General features: G+C 44.6%; 2 protein-coding genes across 2 annotated transcripts in view; one reads left to right on the top strand and one right to left on the bottom strand.

The window, feature by feature from the left end:
- Nucleotides 1–176: 176 nt before the first annotated feature.
- Nucleotides 177–6,227, bottom strand: LOC122560986. The gene is made up of 2 exons (XM_043712229.1): nt 6,060–6,227; nt 177–1,733 (listed from the first exon to the last, which is right to left on the bottom strand). The coding sequence occupies exon 2, from the start codon at nt 1,635–1,637 to the stop codon at nt 1,026–1,028; it is 612 nt and encodes a 203-aa protein (XP_043568164.1). The 5' UTR covers nt 1,638–1,733; nt 6,060–6,227; the 3' UTR covers nt 177–1,025.
- A 10,480-nt stretch (nt 6,228–16,707) lies between these two features.
- The window catches only part of mfsd13a (major facilitator superfamily domain containing 13A), a 46,774-nt gene continuing 46,476 nt past the window's right edge, over nt 16,708–17,005 (top strand). The window contains exon 1 of the mRNA XM_043713064.1: nt 16,708–16,863. The gene's annotated coding sequence lies outside the window, so the exon portion shown is untranslated. The remainder of the gene's footprint in view (nt 16,864–17,005) is intronic.

The following is a 17,005-nucleotide window of genomic DNA, read 5'->3' as shown; positions in this document are numbered from 1 at the left end:
AAATTAGCATTGTTCATTTGTCTTTTTTCAACCATTTGTTAAAAACAGTTTGAGTACAATGAATTGTTATTTTCTTGTTAATGGAAAGCGTATGCGCATATTGTTTTAACCAGAATTAGACAGATTGGTAAAAATGAACAATTTTAATAAAAACGTTCACATTTATAGATAGATTTAGTGAGCTGTAACAATAGGAAGCATCTACGTACAGACCTGAAGTCTGAAAATGAGTCAGTAAATAGGAATATAGAGCAGGAAGCAGCCATTCAGCCCCTTGAGATTGCTTAACAGAAAGGGAAAGAGCAGTCAATACTGCTTTGTTTTGTTTGAAAGGTTAAAGCATCATCAAGTGACAGAACCATTGAAAATGAGAGATCAAAAAAGAAATACTGCAGATGTTGGAAATACAAATAGAAAATGGTGGTTTCAATCAGAAACAAAGGTTCTGCACCTCCCTATACCAACGTTACCTGATTTGCTGAGTATTCCCAACCTTATAAGGTTTTAGACACTCCTGTAATGTTTCCTTTTTTAAAAAAAGAGGTTACAACACCTTCTGTGGAAGGAAGTGACAGCGAGTGTTACTATCACTATATGACCTTCGATATGAAAAACTGGGTTCAATCGAGTATCTCTAACTTGAAGATTAATATGGATTTAATATATAAATTATATTTTAAAAACTGACAGCTTTTTGAGAGAGGGATTGCAGACATGGTTGCTTTGGAGTGTGTGTACAAACAGGCAGTGTAGCCATAAACCAACAGAGGGATCTCAGGCACACCCACATACCTCAATCACCCCATTATACCCTCACTGTATTCACTGTGCTGTAATGCTGTATCGGCTTGGGACTTTACACGCAATCAAACCTCATGGTTCCTGAGAATGGTTCATATTGGAACTGAATCCATTCCTCTCTCTACAGCTGCTGCCAGACCTGCTGAGTTTCTCTAGCACCGCCTGCTTTCATTTCTCTTACTAACAACGTCCATTGCTTTACAAATCATCTGAAAACAGTGCCTCTAGCGTTTCGACTTCCTTTTGTGTTTCTCCACAGCCTCGCTCACCGAGTCATCCTCCTCATCGCTGGGAGTGGGCGGTCGCCTGATAACTTTCTTTTCCACCTTGTATTTCTGCTCGCCCACTTTGGGGTCGCCTTTCACCAGGTATTCCCCGTTCTGGTAGGTGATGGTGACAATCGTTTTGGGGTAGGTGCCGTAGACTCTGCGCAGCTCGTCCTGGACAAAGTCGGGCAGTTCCCTTACCGGTCCAAAAACACGGTCCATCTTACCCCAGTGCAGCTCCCCCTTCAGCACAGAGCCTTCAGGCCAACCGGCTGAGCTGAGTGGGGTCTGCTGAGGGTAGTATCCATTGTACGGATAGTATGGTGGGTACGTATATCCTGCCAGATTGGCAGGGGGCATATACCAGTACGGATAGAAATAGGGAGCCCCGTAGAAGTGGTGATACTCTATACATTTCCCTGCTCCTTCCTGGAAGCTGTCCACATCTGCCATGACTATGGTAAGGGGCCGGCTGGAAAAGTTGTGCATCTGAATGGGGGGCAGCGACAGAGTCTCAGGGGGGCTCACGAATCTCCTGGGTATGAAGGGTCCAAAGACAGTTGGGTACATGATGTGCCAGGGTCTCTGCCACTGCCCCGGCTCGCTACTCCAAGTTCTGCGACCTCCGTGCCGTTGAGATTCCTTCTATCCCGCCATTCCGTGGAGCTGTGGAGATAGGAAAACACAAAATTCTATTGCCCCCTCAATTTTCCTCAAGCGACTTTCAGTTATGCAGCAGCCCACAGGGTAAAGAAACGTACAAACATGCTTCCCAGGACAGTGCAAGGCAAGGAACAGGACCAAAGGCTGTCAACTGACACAAAATTCTGGTCAAAGAGGTAGATTCTGAGGAGTGTCTTAAAGGAGGAGAGTGAGGTCGAGAGGGGGAGACATGTAGGGAAGGAATTCCAGACATTAGGACCAAAGTAACTCGGGGCCCAAGCACCAGTGATGGGGCAATGAACATTGGGGGCGGAATTAGAACAGAGCAGACTTGGAGGGGTGCAGAGACCTCAGGGAGTATGGGGTTGGGGGAGGTTACGGAGATAGGGGTCTTAAGGGCACGGAGGGATTTGACAGCAAGGAAGAGACTTTTAAAAATCAAGACTTTGCCTGACCGGGAATCAATGCAGACCATTTCGGACTGAGACGAGGAGAAATGTCTTCACCCAGAGAGTGGGGACCCAGTGGAATTCTCTGCCACACAATGCAGTTGAGGTCAAAACATTGAATGTCCTCAAGAAGGAGTTAGATCTAGTGGATCAAATGGTGTGGAGAGAACAGGGGAAACAGGGTACTGAGTTGGATGATACTATTGAAGCATAGAACAGACTCCAAGGGCTGAATGGTCTACTCCTGTTTCTATTTTCTATGTTTCTGTGATTCAGGGATCGGGAGGGGTTATATGAAATCAGAACTTTCTCTAAATTCAGATGTATGCAGCAGAGTTTTGGGTGAGCTTAAGTTTGTAATATTTGCCTGAGAATTAGTTTAGTGCATATAGAACCCATTAGCCTTGCTGTATTAAAACAGCAGGCACAGGGTTTCCTTGCAAATGGATGAGAAGCAATCTTACACTCAATCTTGTCCGAGAGAGAACAGTTTGTGGTACTCACAAGGATTTATTGGAGGCTGAAATGATTACATTGATGTGCATACTTAACACATTTACAAATGTAAAAACAAACGACATTAACTGTCTTTGCTATTAGGGGCACTCACATCATCAAAACAAATGGAGGTTCATGCCCCACTCCTGGATATATCTGATAGGTAGACTTTTTACTAGATAAAGGTATCAAGGGTAAAGGAGGGACGTACAGAAAAATGGAGTTGAGAACACAATCAGATCGGCTATGATGTTGTTCAATGGTGAAATGGATTCAAAGGGCCGAATGGCCTAATCCCGCTCCTAACTTCCTATAATCTGGGCTGACAGCATTGAATGAGTCTTGCACTGCCTTTCAGAGGAAACATTAAGTTGAGACCCCTTAAGTCTTCCAGACCTGTGGTGGCTTCCATCTCGAAGGACAAGGGCAGCAGATACATGAGAACACTAACCCCCCCCCCCTGCAAGTTCCCCTCCCAGCCACTCACCATCCTGACTTGGAAACACAGCTCCATTCCTTCACAGTTACCGGGTCAAATTCGTGACAACCCTCCCAAGCCAAAATGTCAATGTACACCCACCATAGGGACTGTAGCAGTTCAAGAAGATAATTTTTCCTTGGGCAGATGGGATGGATGATAATTGCTGGGCTTGTTGAGAATGAATTAAAGGGAAAAAGGTAAATTTTGTATTTATATAGTACATTCTACAACCTCATGACATCCCTGAAGAATCCAACTGTGAATTGGTTACATTTAAAATGTAGTCACTACAGTAAAGGAGGAAACATTGCAACTGACATCTACACAGCAAGATCCCAGCCAGTGACACTCACATCCTGTGAATGAATTAAAAAAGACAAGGTGGGGACAAATTTCTTTCTAGAGAGGGACCTAATTGCACTTTGACAATAATCAATGCATAATCATTGTTACGATGATAGCTTCATGCAATACTACTGAAGCTGCCTTCTATTTCCAGATTATGTTTTCCATTGATTTGGGATTTAAAATGTGGAGACTAAAATATATGCTAAACATTTGATGTATCAACCAGTGGAAAGAATATTCAAAGTTGCAAAAAGACTGAGGATTCTATAAAGTGGCATCCAGAAGATATAATGTCAGTGTTGCTGCTGTTTGATATGATGAGAGCAAATTACTAATGGGAGCCGCAAGGACTAGCATTTAGGATTCAAATTCATGCCTTTAACCTGTGCTAGTCCAGTCATACTGCCACTACACTAGTCTCGTCCTGGTGGAGCCCTAGCTGGTATTGTATAGAGGTGATTGCCCGACTATATGTATATAAAGAACATCAGAACTAGGAGCAGTCATCGGCCATTCAGCCCCTCGTGCCTGCACTACTATTTAATAAAATCATGGCAATCTCTCATCTCATAGAGGTATAGAGTCATACAGCACAGAAACAGGTCCTTCGGTCCAACCAGTCCACGCCAAACATAATCTCAAACTCAACTAGCCCCACCTGCTTGCTCTTGGCCGTTTTTCCTCCAAACCTTATCCAAATGTCTTTTAAACATTGTAATTGTACCCACATTCATCACTTCCTCCAGAAGTTCATTCCACATGCAAACCATGCTCTGTGTAAAAAAACTGCCCACGTCTTTTTTAAATCTCACTCTATTACTGAGTACAGGAGTTGGGAGGTCATGTTGAGGCTGTACAGGATATTGGTTAGGCCACTGTTGGAATATTACGTGCAATTCTGGTCTCCTTCCTATCACAAAGATGTTGTGAAACTTGAAAGGGTTCAGAAAAGATTTACAAGGATGTTGCCAGGGTTGGAGGATCTGAGCTAGAGGGAGAGGGTGAACAGGCTGGGGCTGTTTTCCCTGGAGCGTCAGAGGCTGAGGGGTGACCTTATAGAGGTTTACAGAATTATGAGGGGCATGGATAGGATAAATAGACAAAGTCTTTTCCCTGGGGTGGGGAAAGTCCAGAACTAGAGGGCATAGGTTTAGGGTGAGAGGGGAAAGATATAAAAGAGACCTAAGGGGTAACTTTTTCACTCAGAAGGTGGTATGTGTGTGGAATGAGCTGCCAGAGGAAGTGGTGGAGGCTGGTACAATTGCAACATTTAAGAGGCATTTGGATGGGTATATGAATAGGAAGGGTTTGGAGGGATATGGACCAGGTGCTGGCAAGTGGGACTAGATTGGATTGGGCTATCTAGTTGGCATGGACGAGTTGGACCGAAGGGTCTGTTTCCATGCTGTACATCTCTATGACTCTATGACTCTATTTTCTTACCCTTTAACCTGTCTATCATTTAAATTTACTCAATGTCCCAGCATCCACTGCACTCTGCGTTAGTGAATTCCATAGATTCACAGTCCTTTGAGAGATGCAATTCTTCCTCTTTTCTGTTTTAAATCTGCTCCCCCTTATCCTAACGGTTAGACCTCTTGCTCTAGAATGTTCCACATGAGAAAATATTCTCTCTACGTCTACTTTGTCAGCCCTTTTAGCAAGTTATAGACCTCAATTAGATTTAATCTCATTCTTCTAAACTACAGAGAGTATCGGCCTAAACTGCTCAATCTCTCCAAATAGAACAAATCTAATTTCTGGAATCATTCTAGTGAACCTCCTCTGAACTGCCCCCAATGCATCTACATCTCTCCTCAAGTAAGGGGACTAAAACGGTACACAAATTTCTAGGTGTGGTCTCACTAATGCCTTGTACAGCTGTAGCAACACTTCTTTTATACTCTATTCCTTTAGCAATAGGTGCCCAACAGGTTTAGAGAGGGGCCTGCATAATTATAGGATTCAACTATTAAAGATTTCTCCCATGCCCTGTGAAAATATGAATTAACAGAAACGTACATGCAACAGTGATTCAGAATAATCACACCCCCTTCAAACAATGACTTACCTGAATGCACTTCAGAGGGTAAGGTTACCTGAACACGGAATTCCAAATGATTGATGGGGGTTGGCAGGGCCAGTGGCAGTATGACTGGACTAGCACAGGTTAAAGGCATTGAAGTTTATCGACAGGATAAAGAATGGGACTGGCTTGAAACTTTAAAGCTTTCTTTTAAATGCAGTTTTTATTTTAAAAATTAAAACAAACTAAAATGTTTAACATGAAGAATCCTTTGATGTTTCTGAAGGTGAATAAGAAGGCAGCCAAATAACACGGGAGTTAACCGACAGTTCATTTTGATACCTTTATAGAACTTCTTTTTGGACTTGTCTAAACTGTAATTACCCTAAAACTGACTCAGAGAAACACTGCCCACATTTTAGGGATTTGAAACGGAAGTTTTCTAAAGTTAGAATCGAGAGGAAGAAAAGATATTATTCAGGAAAGGAGGATTGAGAGACAGAGGGTGCTGGAAAAGAGCTGCTTACCTGATAGCCGACAGTGGCTGAGGGGGTGGTTAGTTGTGACATGCAGTCACTGAGCTTGTGAGTGCAGTGGTCAGCTGTCCTCTGTCTGCTCTGGGCTCACTCTCCTGCTACACCCACATTCACTAGACACAGTGGGCCAGCACAGGCTGCTACGTCCGCTGAGGTAACCAGGCGGGGCCAGAGAAAAACAAGGCAGGAAGGTGGATACAAGGGGAGGGGAAAGAGCTGGAGGAATTAAAAAGGAAAGTGAAGAAATGGTGTGTTAAGAGGGAGGAGTGGAGACAGTAAAGAACTGAAGGAGAGATTCGAGTGAGGGAGTCACTATTGGATACAATGTACATTATTGCCGGTGGCCCTCTCCTAACTTGCACCAAATTCTGTTCCTCCATCATTGGCAGACCCTCACAGACTAGGGTGACTCTATCCCACTCTCAGGGTGAGTCCGTAGGTGGCTGTATGACTGATGGAGCTATCCCAGGCTCTGGCAGGTGGTGGTCACGGGAAGGGGGTGGGTGGGTTGTGGGTGTGGCAGCACATTCCTTTCCCTGTTTTCCCCACTGGCTCCCGCTTTTTCCCAATGCCGAGTCTCCAGGTGCTCCATGCCTTCCTGGATGCTCCTCCCCCACTTTGGATGGTCATGGGCCAGTGATTCCCAGGTGTCTGTGGGAATGCTGCACTTCCACACTGAGGCCTGGAGGGTATCCCTGAAGCACTTCCTCTGTCTACCTGGGGCATCCTCTGTCACCTAACTGACTGTTCCTCCTTTGTCCCTGTGCTCACTGACTTGGCTCCCGGTAAAACAAATTCATAAGTCTCATCCTCATTTCCAAATCCCTGTGTGGCCACAACCCTCCCCTATCTCTGTCAGCTCCTGTAGTCCCACCGTTCGCAAACAGATCTGGGCTTCTCGAGTTCTGCTTTGGACTTGGGAGCATTGGACTCATTTCCTTCAGCTACTTTTCACTGTCTCTGCTTTTCTGGCTCTCTAAGTCACAGCTATTCAACTAAATATTTCTTCACCAGTCTTCACCCCTCCTCATGTGAGTCACTGACATTTTATTTAATGGTCCTGCAAAATGACCTTGGGACATTTTATGCACCTAAGATGGAGCAGCAAGAGTAAGCCTTATCATCCCTGGAGACTACTCCACCAATTAACACAATGGTGGCTGATCTGACCTTGGCCTCAACCCTACTCTCCTGTTAGAATTCAACCACCTTATCCACGAATATGTTCGATAAGAGACTCTCCAGTATTCTTCGGGTAGATCATTCCAAAGATTCACAACAGTCTGAGGGAAGACATTCCTCCTCATTACCTTGTCAATAAAGGCACTGTACAAATGCAAGTTGTTGTTAATTATGGGGAGTTTTGTGAAGATTTCTTTCCTTAATCTTTATTCATAGGACGTGGGTGTCATTGGCAAGGCTTGGTTTAGCTATCCATCCCTAATTAGGCAAGAGTCTGTGCATCTGGAGTCACATGTGGGCAAGAACAGTAATTTCCTTTCCAAAAGAGCATTAGTTATCCAGATGGGTTTAATGGGAAGTCTAAGAAACAGGATGGAGTGGATACAGATCTGTGGCATAGCTGAATGATAGTAAGGGTCAGAAGGAGAGAGTTTACACGAAGAATTGGCAGAGATCCATCCAATACTGTTTATTTTACACTAGCACTCAGAATAAAAATGACCATGAAGACTCTGTCATCTTACATCAGAGATTCAAAAGCAACAGAAAATTGGCACATAGACAGAGGAAGCTCGTTTTTTTTGTTTACTTCATTAGGCATCTAAGCAACAATGGCCCTGTGTCTAAAAGCTTGTAGCTTCCAAATATCATCGTGAGTCTTATAATGGGAGACATTGTTGGCACTGGCATGTTTAGATTATAGAAGGAGAGAATGTGACCCTTGACAGCTGCAGTGTCAAATTGATTTGATTTGTCTGATATACTTACTTAAGAGTTTAGATTTAATTAACAAGTGCAGAAAAACCTGTATAATTCCTTTGGGGATATGTCATATCAGATTCCAACTATTGATACAGCCTCTAGATAACTGATATCCAACAAATTCTGACCGTAGGAACACTCTATGTATCCGCCTTACTCCACTGTTTCAGCCTCGGCTTCGTGGTAAGTACATTTACTGCTGAATCCGACTGTTGGATTAAGACCCATTTCAAAGACTTTGAACAGATAATACAGGAGTTTTCACCTCAGCACTTAGAGACTTCAGACGAGATGCTAAACTGAAGCGTACAAAGGTAAAAATCAAATCATTGTGTGTCAAAGTAGACATGTTCTCAGGAAATTCAAACAAAAATCTACTCAAAATCTTTAAAACATACTTATTGATATCCACCTTAATGTTTAGAGCTTCCGAAAAGGCTTATAAATGGTACACTCATCAGCAAAAATACCCAATGGTAATTCATTCTTCTTGGGGAAGACATCATGAGTTTGTGAGCAATGTTAGATTGTAGCTCAATTCTTTTTAAAGTAGCACAATAGATCACAAGATCTTGACTTGCAGTGAGCACAGCTGGCGATTATGCTTTATTTGTTGAGGAGTTATAGATGTCCTTAGCTATTACCCATTCCTAATTAGGTTTTGAAATCCTTTGCACTGTCTATGGGCAATTTCAGGCAGGTTACAGTACGAATGTGCAGAAACCCCAGGTCTGCACGTGCTCTCCGGGTATGGTGAGAGCTCCTTTGTGATTCACACGACATCACAATTATATGGAACGGGCAAGAAGGCCTTTTCCTCGCTGTTTGTCATATTCCATATTTTTGTCTTATTCATTCATAGGATGTGGCCTTTGCTGGCTTGCTAACATTTATTACCCATCTTTAATTGCCCAGAGGACTGTGAAGAGTGTGGGTGTATGATTGCATCTACATCCACAATATCCCAACAAGGAGCACTCTGAGACCAACAGTGTGGGACAATTCCTGCACCAGCTGAGGTGACCAACCTTCTCAACCTCTCCCTGCATCTGAGACGCGGTGACTCTTAGGTTGAACCACAACTTTTTGTCTCTCTCTCTCTCTCTACTGAGAGAGTAGGACTGTTGCAACTTTTAATAAGGCACTTGTTATTTACCTTTCCTGCCCAATACCTCAATCTTAAGCTCACGATCAATTTTAGTCTGGCAACACTGCTGAAAAGCACCTTCAGATTTGTCACTGATAAAGACCATAAAAAACAGGAAGACTAGCAGTCATTCAGTCTCTTTAGCCTGTTCTGTCATTCAATAGCATCATGGCTCATCCAACATTTCTCATATCCATTTTCCTGCATTTTCCTCATAGCCCTTGATTCCCATTTTTTAATTCATTTGTGGGATATGGGTGTTGCTGGCTGTGCCAGCACTTCTTGCCAGTCCTAGTTGGACCTTGAGAAGGTGGGGGTGAGCTGCCATCTTGAACTGCTGAGTCCATCTGCTCTGGGTTGACCCACAATGTCCTGAGAAAGGGAATTCCAGGACTTTGACCCTATGACAGCGAAGGAACAGCAATATATTTCCAAGTTAGGATGGTGAGTGGCTTGGAGGGGAACATGCAGGGGATGCTGTTCCCATATATCTGCTCCTCTTGTCCTTCTACAAGGAAGTGGTTGTGGGTTTGTAAGGTGCTGTCTGAGGATCTTTGGTGAATTTCTTACTGATCAAACTGATCTATCTACCTTAACCTTAATTTAACACAAGGACTCTGCCCCCACAGCTTTCTGTGGTAAGGAGGTGGTATGGAGTGCAAGAAAGAGAAACATCCAAAGGTAGATCAAACTGAAAAACTTCCTTGGGGTCAGTAGATCAGTAACAATGACTGGGTTGTGAAAACAGAACTTCCATGTGGTTCTTTCTCTTGGGCCAGAAGAACATGGAAGGAAATATAAGAAGATGAGAAAATATTTAAGGAAACAAAATCTATGGAAATACTTAAGCATGACAACTTTGAAATGAAATTTGTAACATAACCTTTGTAACTAGATTAGATTCCCTACAGTGTGGAAACAGGCCCTTCAGCCCAACAAGTTCACACCGACCCTCCGAAGAGTAACCCACCCAGATCCATTTCCCCTGACTAATGCACCAAACACTACGGGCAATTTAGCTTGGCCAATTCACCTGACCTGCGCATCTTTGGATTGTGGGAGGAAACCCACGCAGACACAAGGAGAATGTGCAAACTCCACACAGACAGTCGCCCGAGGCTGGAATGAACCCGGGTCCCTGGTGCTGTGAGGCAGCAGTGCTAACCACTGAAAAGTACTAAAAATGGGACGAGTGTGGGTAATGGTGTAGTCAAGTGCAGACTTGATGGACCAAAGGGACTCTTCTGTGCTATATGCCTCTGTAAAATGTTATTTTTATTTACACTGTGTACTTAGGACATTTACCACTAGGAGGGATTGGTGTTGGTTGTATTGTTTCTAAACCGATTTAGATTCTGCCAAAGCCCTCCGTAAAAACAAAAACTTCAGCATTTAATCAGGAAAGTTTAATTCAAAGCATTGTTGGATCATCAGGGAAAAGCTATAAAGTACTGGGGAGAATTAGGTGCAATGACAATGCCTCAGCCAATCAGAACTGACTTCCCACCCAATCAGCATCCTTTTCTCCAGCGTGTAAATTGTTATGATCGTTTGACATTTGGCGTTTTGAAATTCTTGCCCCAACCAGTGAAAGATGCAAAGCTTCAACAGCAAATCTGAAATGAAAATAGATATTACGAGAGAAACTCAGAAGGTCTGGCAGCATCTGAGGGGAGAGAAACAGAGTTAACATTTCAAGTTTGGTGTGGTTCTTCTTCAGAATCCTGTTAATAAACAGCTTGTCTCTCGTTTCAGCAATAGTCAAGTTCCAATGTGTCTCCCAGGTATAATTCACATTTTCAATGTGGATGTTTTGTTCAGACTTTTTAATGACACACCTCTGGAGCAGATGGAACTTTGAACTGGATCTCCTGGCCCAGAGGTAGGGACAGTACCACAAGAGCCACAAGGTTCTATACCACCTAGGATTGGTTAGTCTTGTTCCATGTGATTGATAATGGTGACAATAATAGGGTTGTCTTGGTGTTATTGACAAAATAAAAACCTCCCAGAAATCATTATTCACAGGAAACTCTCAAATCACTGTATGTGGGCTTCGCTGGTGAAACTCGCATTTACTACAAATCCCTAACCTTCCTTGAGAAGCCATCCTCTGTGAACACAATTTGTTCTGATCTGCTGTTGTAATCCCAGTTTATAGAATACTGCACACCTTAAATCCCCGAGTGAGACCTGACTTGTTAGACAATATAGGATGTTGTGAAACTTGAAAGGGTTTAGAAAAGATTGACAAGGATATTGTCAGGATTGGACAGTTTCGGCCAAAGGGAGAGACTGAATAGGCTGGGGCTATTTTCCCTAGAACTTCAGAGGCTGAAAGGTGATCTTATAGAGGATTATAAAATCATGAGAGGCATAGATAGGATGAATAGCCAAGGTCTTTTCCATAGGATGGAGAAGTCCAAAGAGAGGGCATAGGTTTAAGGTGGGAAGGGAAAGATTTAAAAACCTAAGGGGCAATTTTTTCACGCAGAAAATGGTGCATGTATGGAATGAGCTGCCAGAGGAAGTGGTGGAGGCTGGTACAATTGCAACAGTTAAAAGGTATCTGGATGGGTATATGAATAGGAAGGGCATAGAGTGATATGGTCCAAAAGCTGGCAAATGGGATTAGATTAATTTCAGATATCTGGTCAGCATGGATAAGTTGGACCAAAGGGTCTGCTTCCATGCTGTACAGCTCTAGATTGTAACAGATTTTATATTTTTCTTTTTGATCGCCAGCATTGTCAGGCACAAAATATTTTCACAAGCGGCTGCCATTATACTTTTAACAGAGAGAAAAAAGTTTATTACAGAACAGAAAAGCATGAACGAATCACACAAGAAATATTTTGAAATGGTCCCCTTTCAAACATCAGAAAGAAAGATCCTGGCACCCCAACAACAACCTGACAGAGGTTCAAGCCTTGCTAAAGGTTGCAATGTCTCCACAGTAGAGCTTCTTGCTCAGCTGACACCAACTTCCTTCCAATTCGATCTGCACTTCTGGGGGTCTGTGCAAACCAATCGACGTGATGATACCATTCACGATGTTGACTTCTGCTTTGGGATGGCTCTGTAGTGCCTGGATATAAGAAATCTATGCTCAAGAAAAATAAACAAGATTGGACGCCCAAGCATCCCAGATATCCATGTATTTTTAACAATGTGTTTTTCCTCCCTCTATCATCTATACAGCCCTCCACTGCATCACCTCCATTCCCCAATCCACTGCTCTACCCCGCCCACAAAATACAATAAAGACAGAGTCCTCTTGTCCTCACCTACCACCCCACCAGTCTCCGCATCCAATGCATTATCCTTACACACCTCTGCCAACTCCAACTAGACCCTACCACCAAGAACATCTTCCCTACCCACCTCTCTCTGCTTTCCACAAGGACCATTCCCTTCAATAGTCCTTGGTTTGCACCACTCCTCAACTTCCCCTCCACCTTTCCCTGCAACCGGAATAGATGTAAAACCTGCCAGTACACCATACCCCTCACCTCCATCCAGGGTGCCAAACAGTCCTTCCATGTTCAGATAGAGGTTCACCTGCCTCTCTTCCAAACTAGTTTACTGCATCAGGTAGTCCTGATGTGGTCTTCCCTACATCAGGGAGACCAAACGTAAACTTAGGGAAAAGTTGGCCGACCATGGCAACCGGGCCTGCAGGGGCGATCCAGACCTCCCTGTTACCACCCATTTTAGTTCCCCTTCCCACTCCCTCTCTGACATGACTATCCTTGGCATCCTCCATTGCCACAATGATCCAAACTGCAAATTGGGGGAATAACACCTCATCTTCCACCTGGGCAGCCCACAGCCCGGAAGACTCAACATTGAGTTCTCCAATTTCAAATAGCCTCTTTTCCCATTCAACTAATTGAGGTCCAATCAGTTAACTTTCTATGATTCTATGATATTTTTTTCAATGACTTTGGAGTGCTGAGAACTCATGTCTCCACAATTGGTCCAGACCTCAGCATTGCTAATCTAATAAAAGAGCCAAATGCTATTAAAGACCAAAGGAGACCTGATGAGATATATTTAAGGAGGAACTCTAAGAGGAGGACTCCACCAGGCTGCAGCGAAAATGTTTGAGATAGAACAAGGCTGGTGACAATGTCTTGAAGAAAGTGAGGACTCAGATGCTGGAGTACCAGAGTTGAAAAATGTCGAGCTGGAAAAACACAGCAGGCCAGGCAGCATCCGGGGAGCAGGAGAATCGACGTTTCGGGCACAAGCCCTTCTTCAGGAATGAGGCTAGTGTGCCAAGCAGGCTGAGATAAAGGGTAGGGGGGAGGGAATTTGGGAGAGGGGCGCTGGGAATACGATAGGTGGAAGGAGGTGAGGGTGAGGGTGATAGGCCGGAGAGGGGGTGGGGGCGGAGAGGTCAGGAAGAAGATTGCAGGTCAAGAGGGCGGTGCTGAATCCATCGCAAATTCACCTGCACCTCCACACACATCATTTACTGTATCTGCTGCACCCGATGTGGTCCCCTCTACACTGGGAAAACAGGCCGCCTACTTGCGGAACGTTTCAGGGAACACCTCTGGGACACCCGCACCAACCAACCGAACCGCCCCATGGCTGAACACTTTAACTCCCCCTCCCACTCCGCCAAGGACATGCAGGTCCTTGGCCTCCTCCATCGCCAGACCCTGACCACACGACGCCTGGAGGAAGAGCGCACCCTTTATCTCAGCCCGCTTGGCACACCAGCCTCATTCCTGAAGAAGGGCTTATGCCCGAAACGTCGATTCTCCTGCTCCTCGGATGCTGCCTGGCCTGCTGTATTTTTCCAGCATAACATTTTTCAACTCTGGTGACAATGTCTTGCTGCTAATTTTCCTGCACTGGGCTGGAGGGGCTAAGCTGCAGTAAGTTAAACTGAAGAAGGGTCATTGGACTCGAAACACTATGTCTGTTTTCTCTCCATAGATGCTGCCAGACTTGCTCAGTTTCTCAAGCAGTTTCTGGTTTTGGTTGTTTAAGTAAGACTGTTGTTTATTAATATTAACTGTTATGTATCACTTTAATTTTGTTGTATGGTTTTGATTGGTTCATGATTCCATTTTGTTGGATAATCACTGTATAAACAAAGTTTCCAGCACTCAAACTCTCAACTAGAACTATGTCTTCCCATCTCTTAACACAAACAACATAGAAATACAAGTCAAACTTTAAGCTATACACCATTCCTCCAGTTTAGAACCCAAGCTCTCAAACAATAAGTTAATCTATAATTAATTCCAGATCTCACCCGATTGGCATAACTCAACACGTGCACACACACACACGCACATACACACACGTGGGCGCGCACACACACACACATGCCTAGTTGATACTTAATTGAATGAAATAATGTGCATCATAACTGACTGGTAGCCTCTTTCACCTGGCTTCCAGTTATTGCAAAATCACTCCCCCACACATTTGCCGAATAGTAGAAACCGAGAAGTTGGTTGAAACCATTTTATTCACATTTCATTTGTGGCTTGTTCAATCCACCTTTGCCTGCTGTTCACTGAACACCCCATATGGAACAACCTTTCAGATACAAATGCCTCAGCTGACATCCTGTGCATTAAGGAATGTGAAACGCACCAGGTTTCTCATGACAAACTTTATCTGTTGTGAGGCTATGAACTACCACAGCAAGAACAGTGCAGCAAACGTTTGGGCCCTGAAACCAACTAACCTTCACCACTGGAGCCCCATCACCAGCCCCAAGATACAAACAATACTGCAAATTACCAAGGAGCATCCCTGTATGGTCTAAGTAGCAGACTTTATCCAATGAGGGCCATACAACATACAAGCAGAAAGAAGTAGGCCATTCAGCCCTTTGCACCTACTCCACCATTCAATCGATCAGGAGGCTATCGCTTAGCTTCTTAGATTTGCATTCACTTCCCACAATGAATAACTGGCCAGCGATATAATAAAAATGGCATCCCTTTTAATCTCAGTTTGCAATCTGCAGTTTGTTCCAAATTCATTTTCATTCCCATGTGTTCCCTTGCTGTTGTCAAGCTGCTAACTCATATTGCAGTACAGTTGGAAATGAAGTTGCCAACTCTGGCTACACCTCTCCTTGGGGATTTCATGTCATGCACTACTTCCTCTAACCATCCGCCCACTCAAGATAATTTTTTCCTTGGTTTTAATGAAGAATGTTCCAAAATCTTTTATTTTCCAGTGTCCCTCTAATTTCTTTTCTCCTGTCTTGCAAGTAACTGTGTCTGAGAGATTAATCTTTCATTGCTGGGGTCTCCAGGCAAATTCTGGAAACTTGGCACCAAAATAAGCAGGTGGGAATGGCGTGGTACTGTTATCTCATCTAAGTGGCTGTTCTGGTGTGAGTCTGTATAGTTGAGGAGAAAGTGAGGTCTGCACATGCTGTAGATCAGAGCTGAAAATGTGTTGCTGGAAAAGCGCAGCAGGTCAGGCAGCATCCAGGGAACAGGAGAATCGACGTTTCGGGCATAAGCCCTTAGGAAGGGCTTATGACGGAAACGTCGATTCTCCTGTTCCCTGGATGCTGCCTGACCTGCTGCGCTTTTCCAGCAACACATTTTCAGCTCTGAGTCTGTATAGTGCTAACTGAGCCAGAAGATACAGTTTCAAATCCCACCTGCTTCAGATGAGTGTCATAACAAACTGAACAAATCTAAAGACAAATAATTAGGCGTTGGCTGTCTCAGAAGGTGAAATCCCAGTCCCTGGTCTGTGTGATTCAGCTCCACGCAGGAAATGTTTAAATCAGAAAGGGCAAACTGACAGGCGAGGTTTAGTAATTCATGTGCATATTTCCCACAAATTTTGATCAACACTCTGTCGTTGAGTCATTACGTAGTATGACGCTATTCCCAAATGTGATGCTTTCAGATTTCTGGACGAGAAAGCTGGATTTGCGCAGGCATCAGCAAATTAGTCATTGAAAGTGAATTCCATTGAATTTACAACAGTGAGTAGTGTTCAAAAGCAATGTACAGCTTGAGGACGGCATGAAAGAGTCTACATCAGTGCAAGTCATTTTTATGTTCTTTGAAATCATTGCAGAAATTGGTATTTGTTTGTTAGAGCGGGATCTCAGTCTATTTCATGGAATCTTTGCAAAGCAGCATGAAGTGTCATAAATTTTAGTTAGAAATAAAAAGACAACGGGTTTTTTTTGGTCCTCCTTTGGGGGTTTAGTGCGAATGATTGACTGTATTCCTTGGTTTCTCCTGCATTGTTGTTCCATTCATCTCCTTGCAGCCTGTTCACCGTGAGTTCTGCAGATCCCAATTCCAACTACACTCAGACCCTGATCGCCACGTCTGCAGCGGCTGTCAATCAAAGCATGTCGCGCACGCGCAATCCCGACATGCGCGCGCGGCTCAGAGCACCCGCTGCGTCAGTTCGCATGCGCGGACGCCCCATGGGTGGGCGGGGTGGACGATCTGATTGACGGGCCTTCGGCCAATAGGAGACCGGGTACCCGTGCGCGCGGACGCCATGGTGACCAATGGGTGAGGGCGGAGGGGGTGAGGGCGGAGGGGGCGAGCTCAAGGACCGGCCGCGGAGCGCGGGGAAGATGAGGGAAGGCGGAGGGACGGCGAGTGCCCTCAGCAAAACCGGGCCCGGCTGAGGAGGAGGAGGCCGCCGCCCGGAGCTGGGCTGAGCAGACCCCAGGGGAACTGGATGGTGAGAGATAACGGAGCAGCCGCCCTCAAACTGGGATTTAAACCGGTCTCAGGGGCCCCCACCCGGGGGACGGGGGAGTGAGGGGCACCGAGGTAGAGTGGGGGTTGGGGAAACCTGGGAGGGGGGTGTCGGGGGGAGAGAA

Source organism: Chiloscyllium plagiosum, chromosome 22 (genome assembly GCF_004010195.1).
Source record: "Chiloscyllium plagiosum isolate BGI_BamShark_2017 chromosome 22, ASM401019v2, whole genome shotgun sequence".
NCBI classification, from domain to species: Eukaryota; Metazoa; Chordata; class Chondrichthyes; order Orectolobiformes; family Hemiscylliidae; genus Chiloscyllium; species Chiloscyllium plagiosum.
This window is presented reverse-complemented; position numbering and strand designations above follow the sequence as displayed.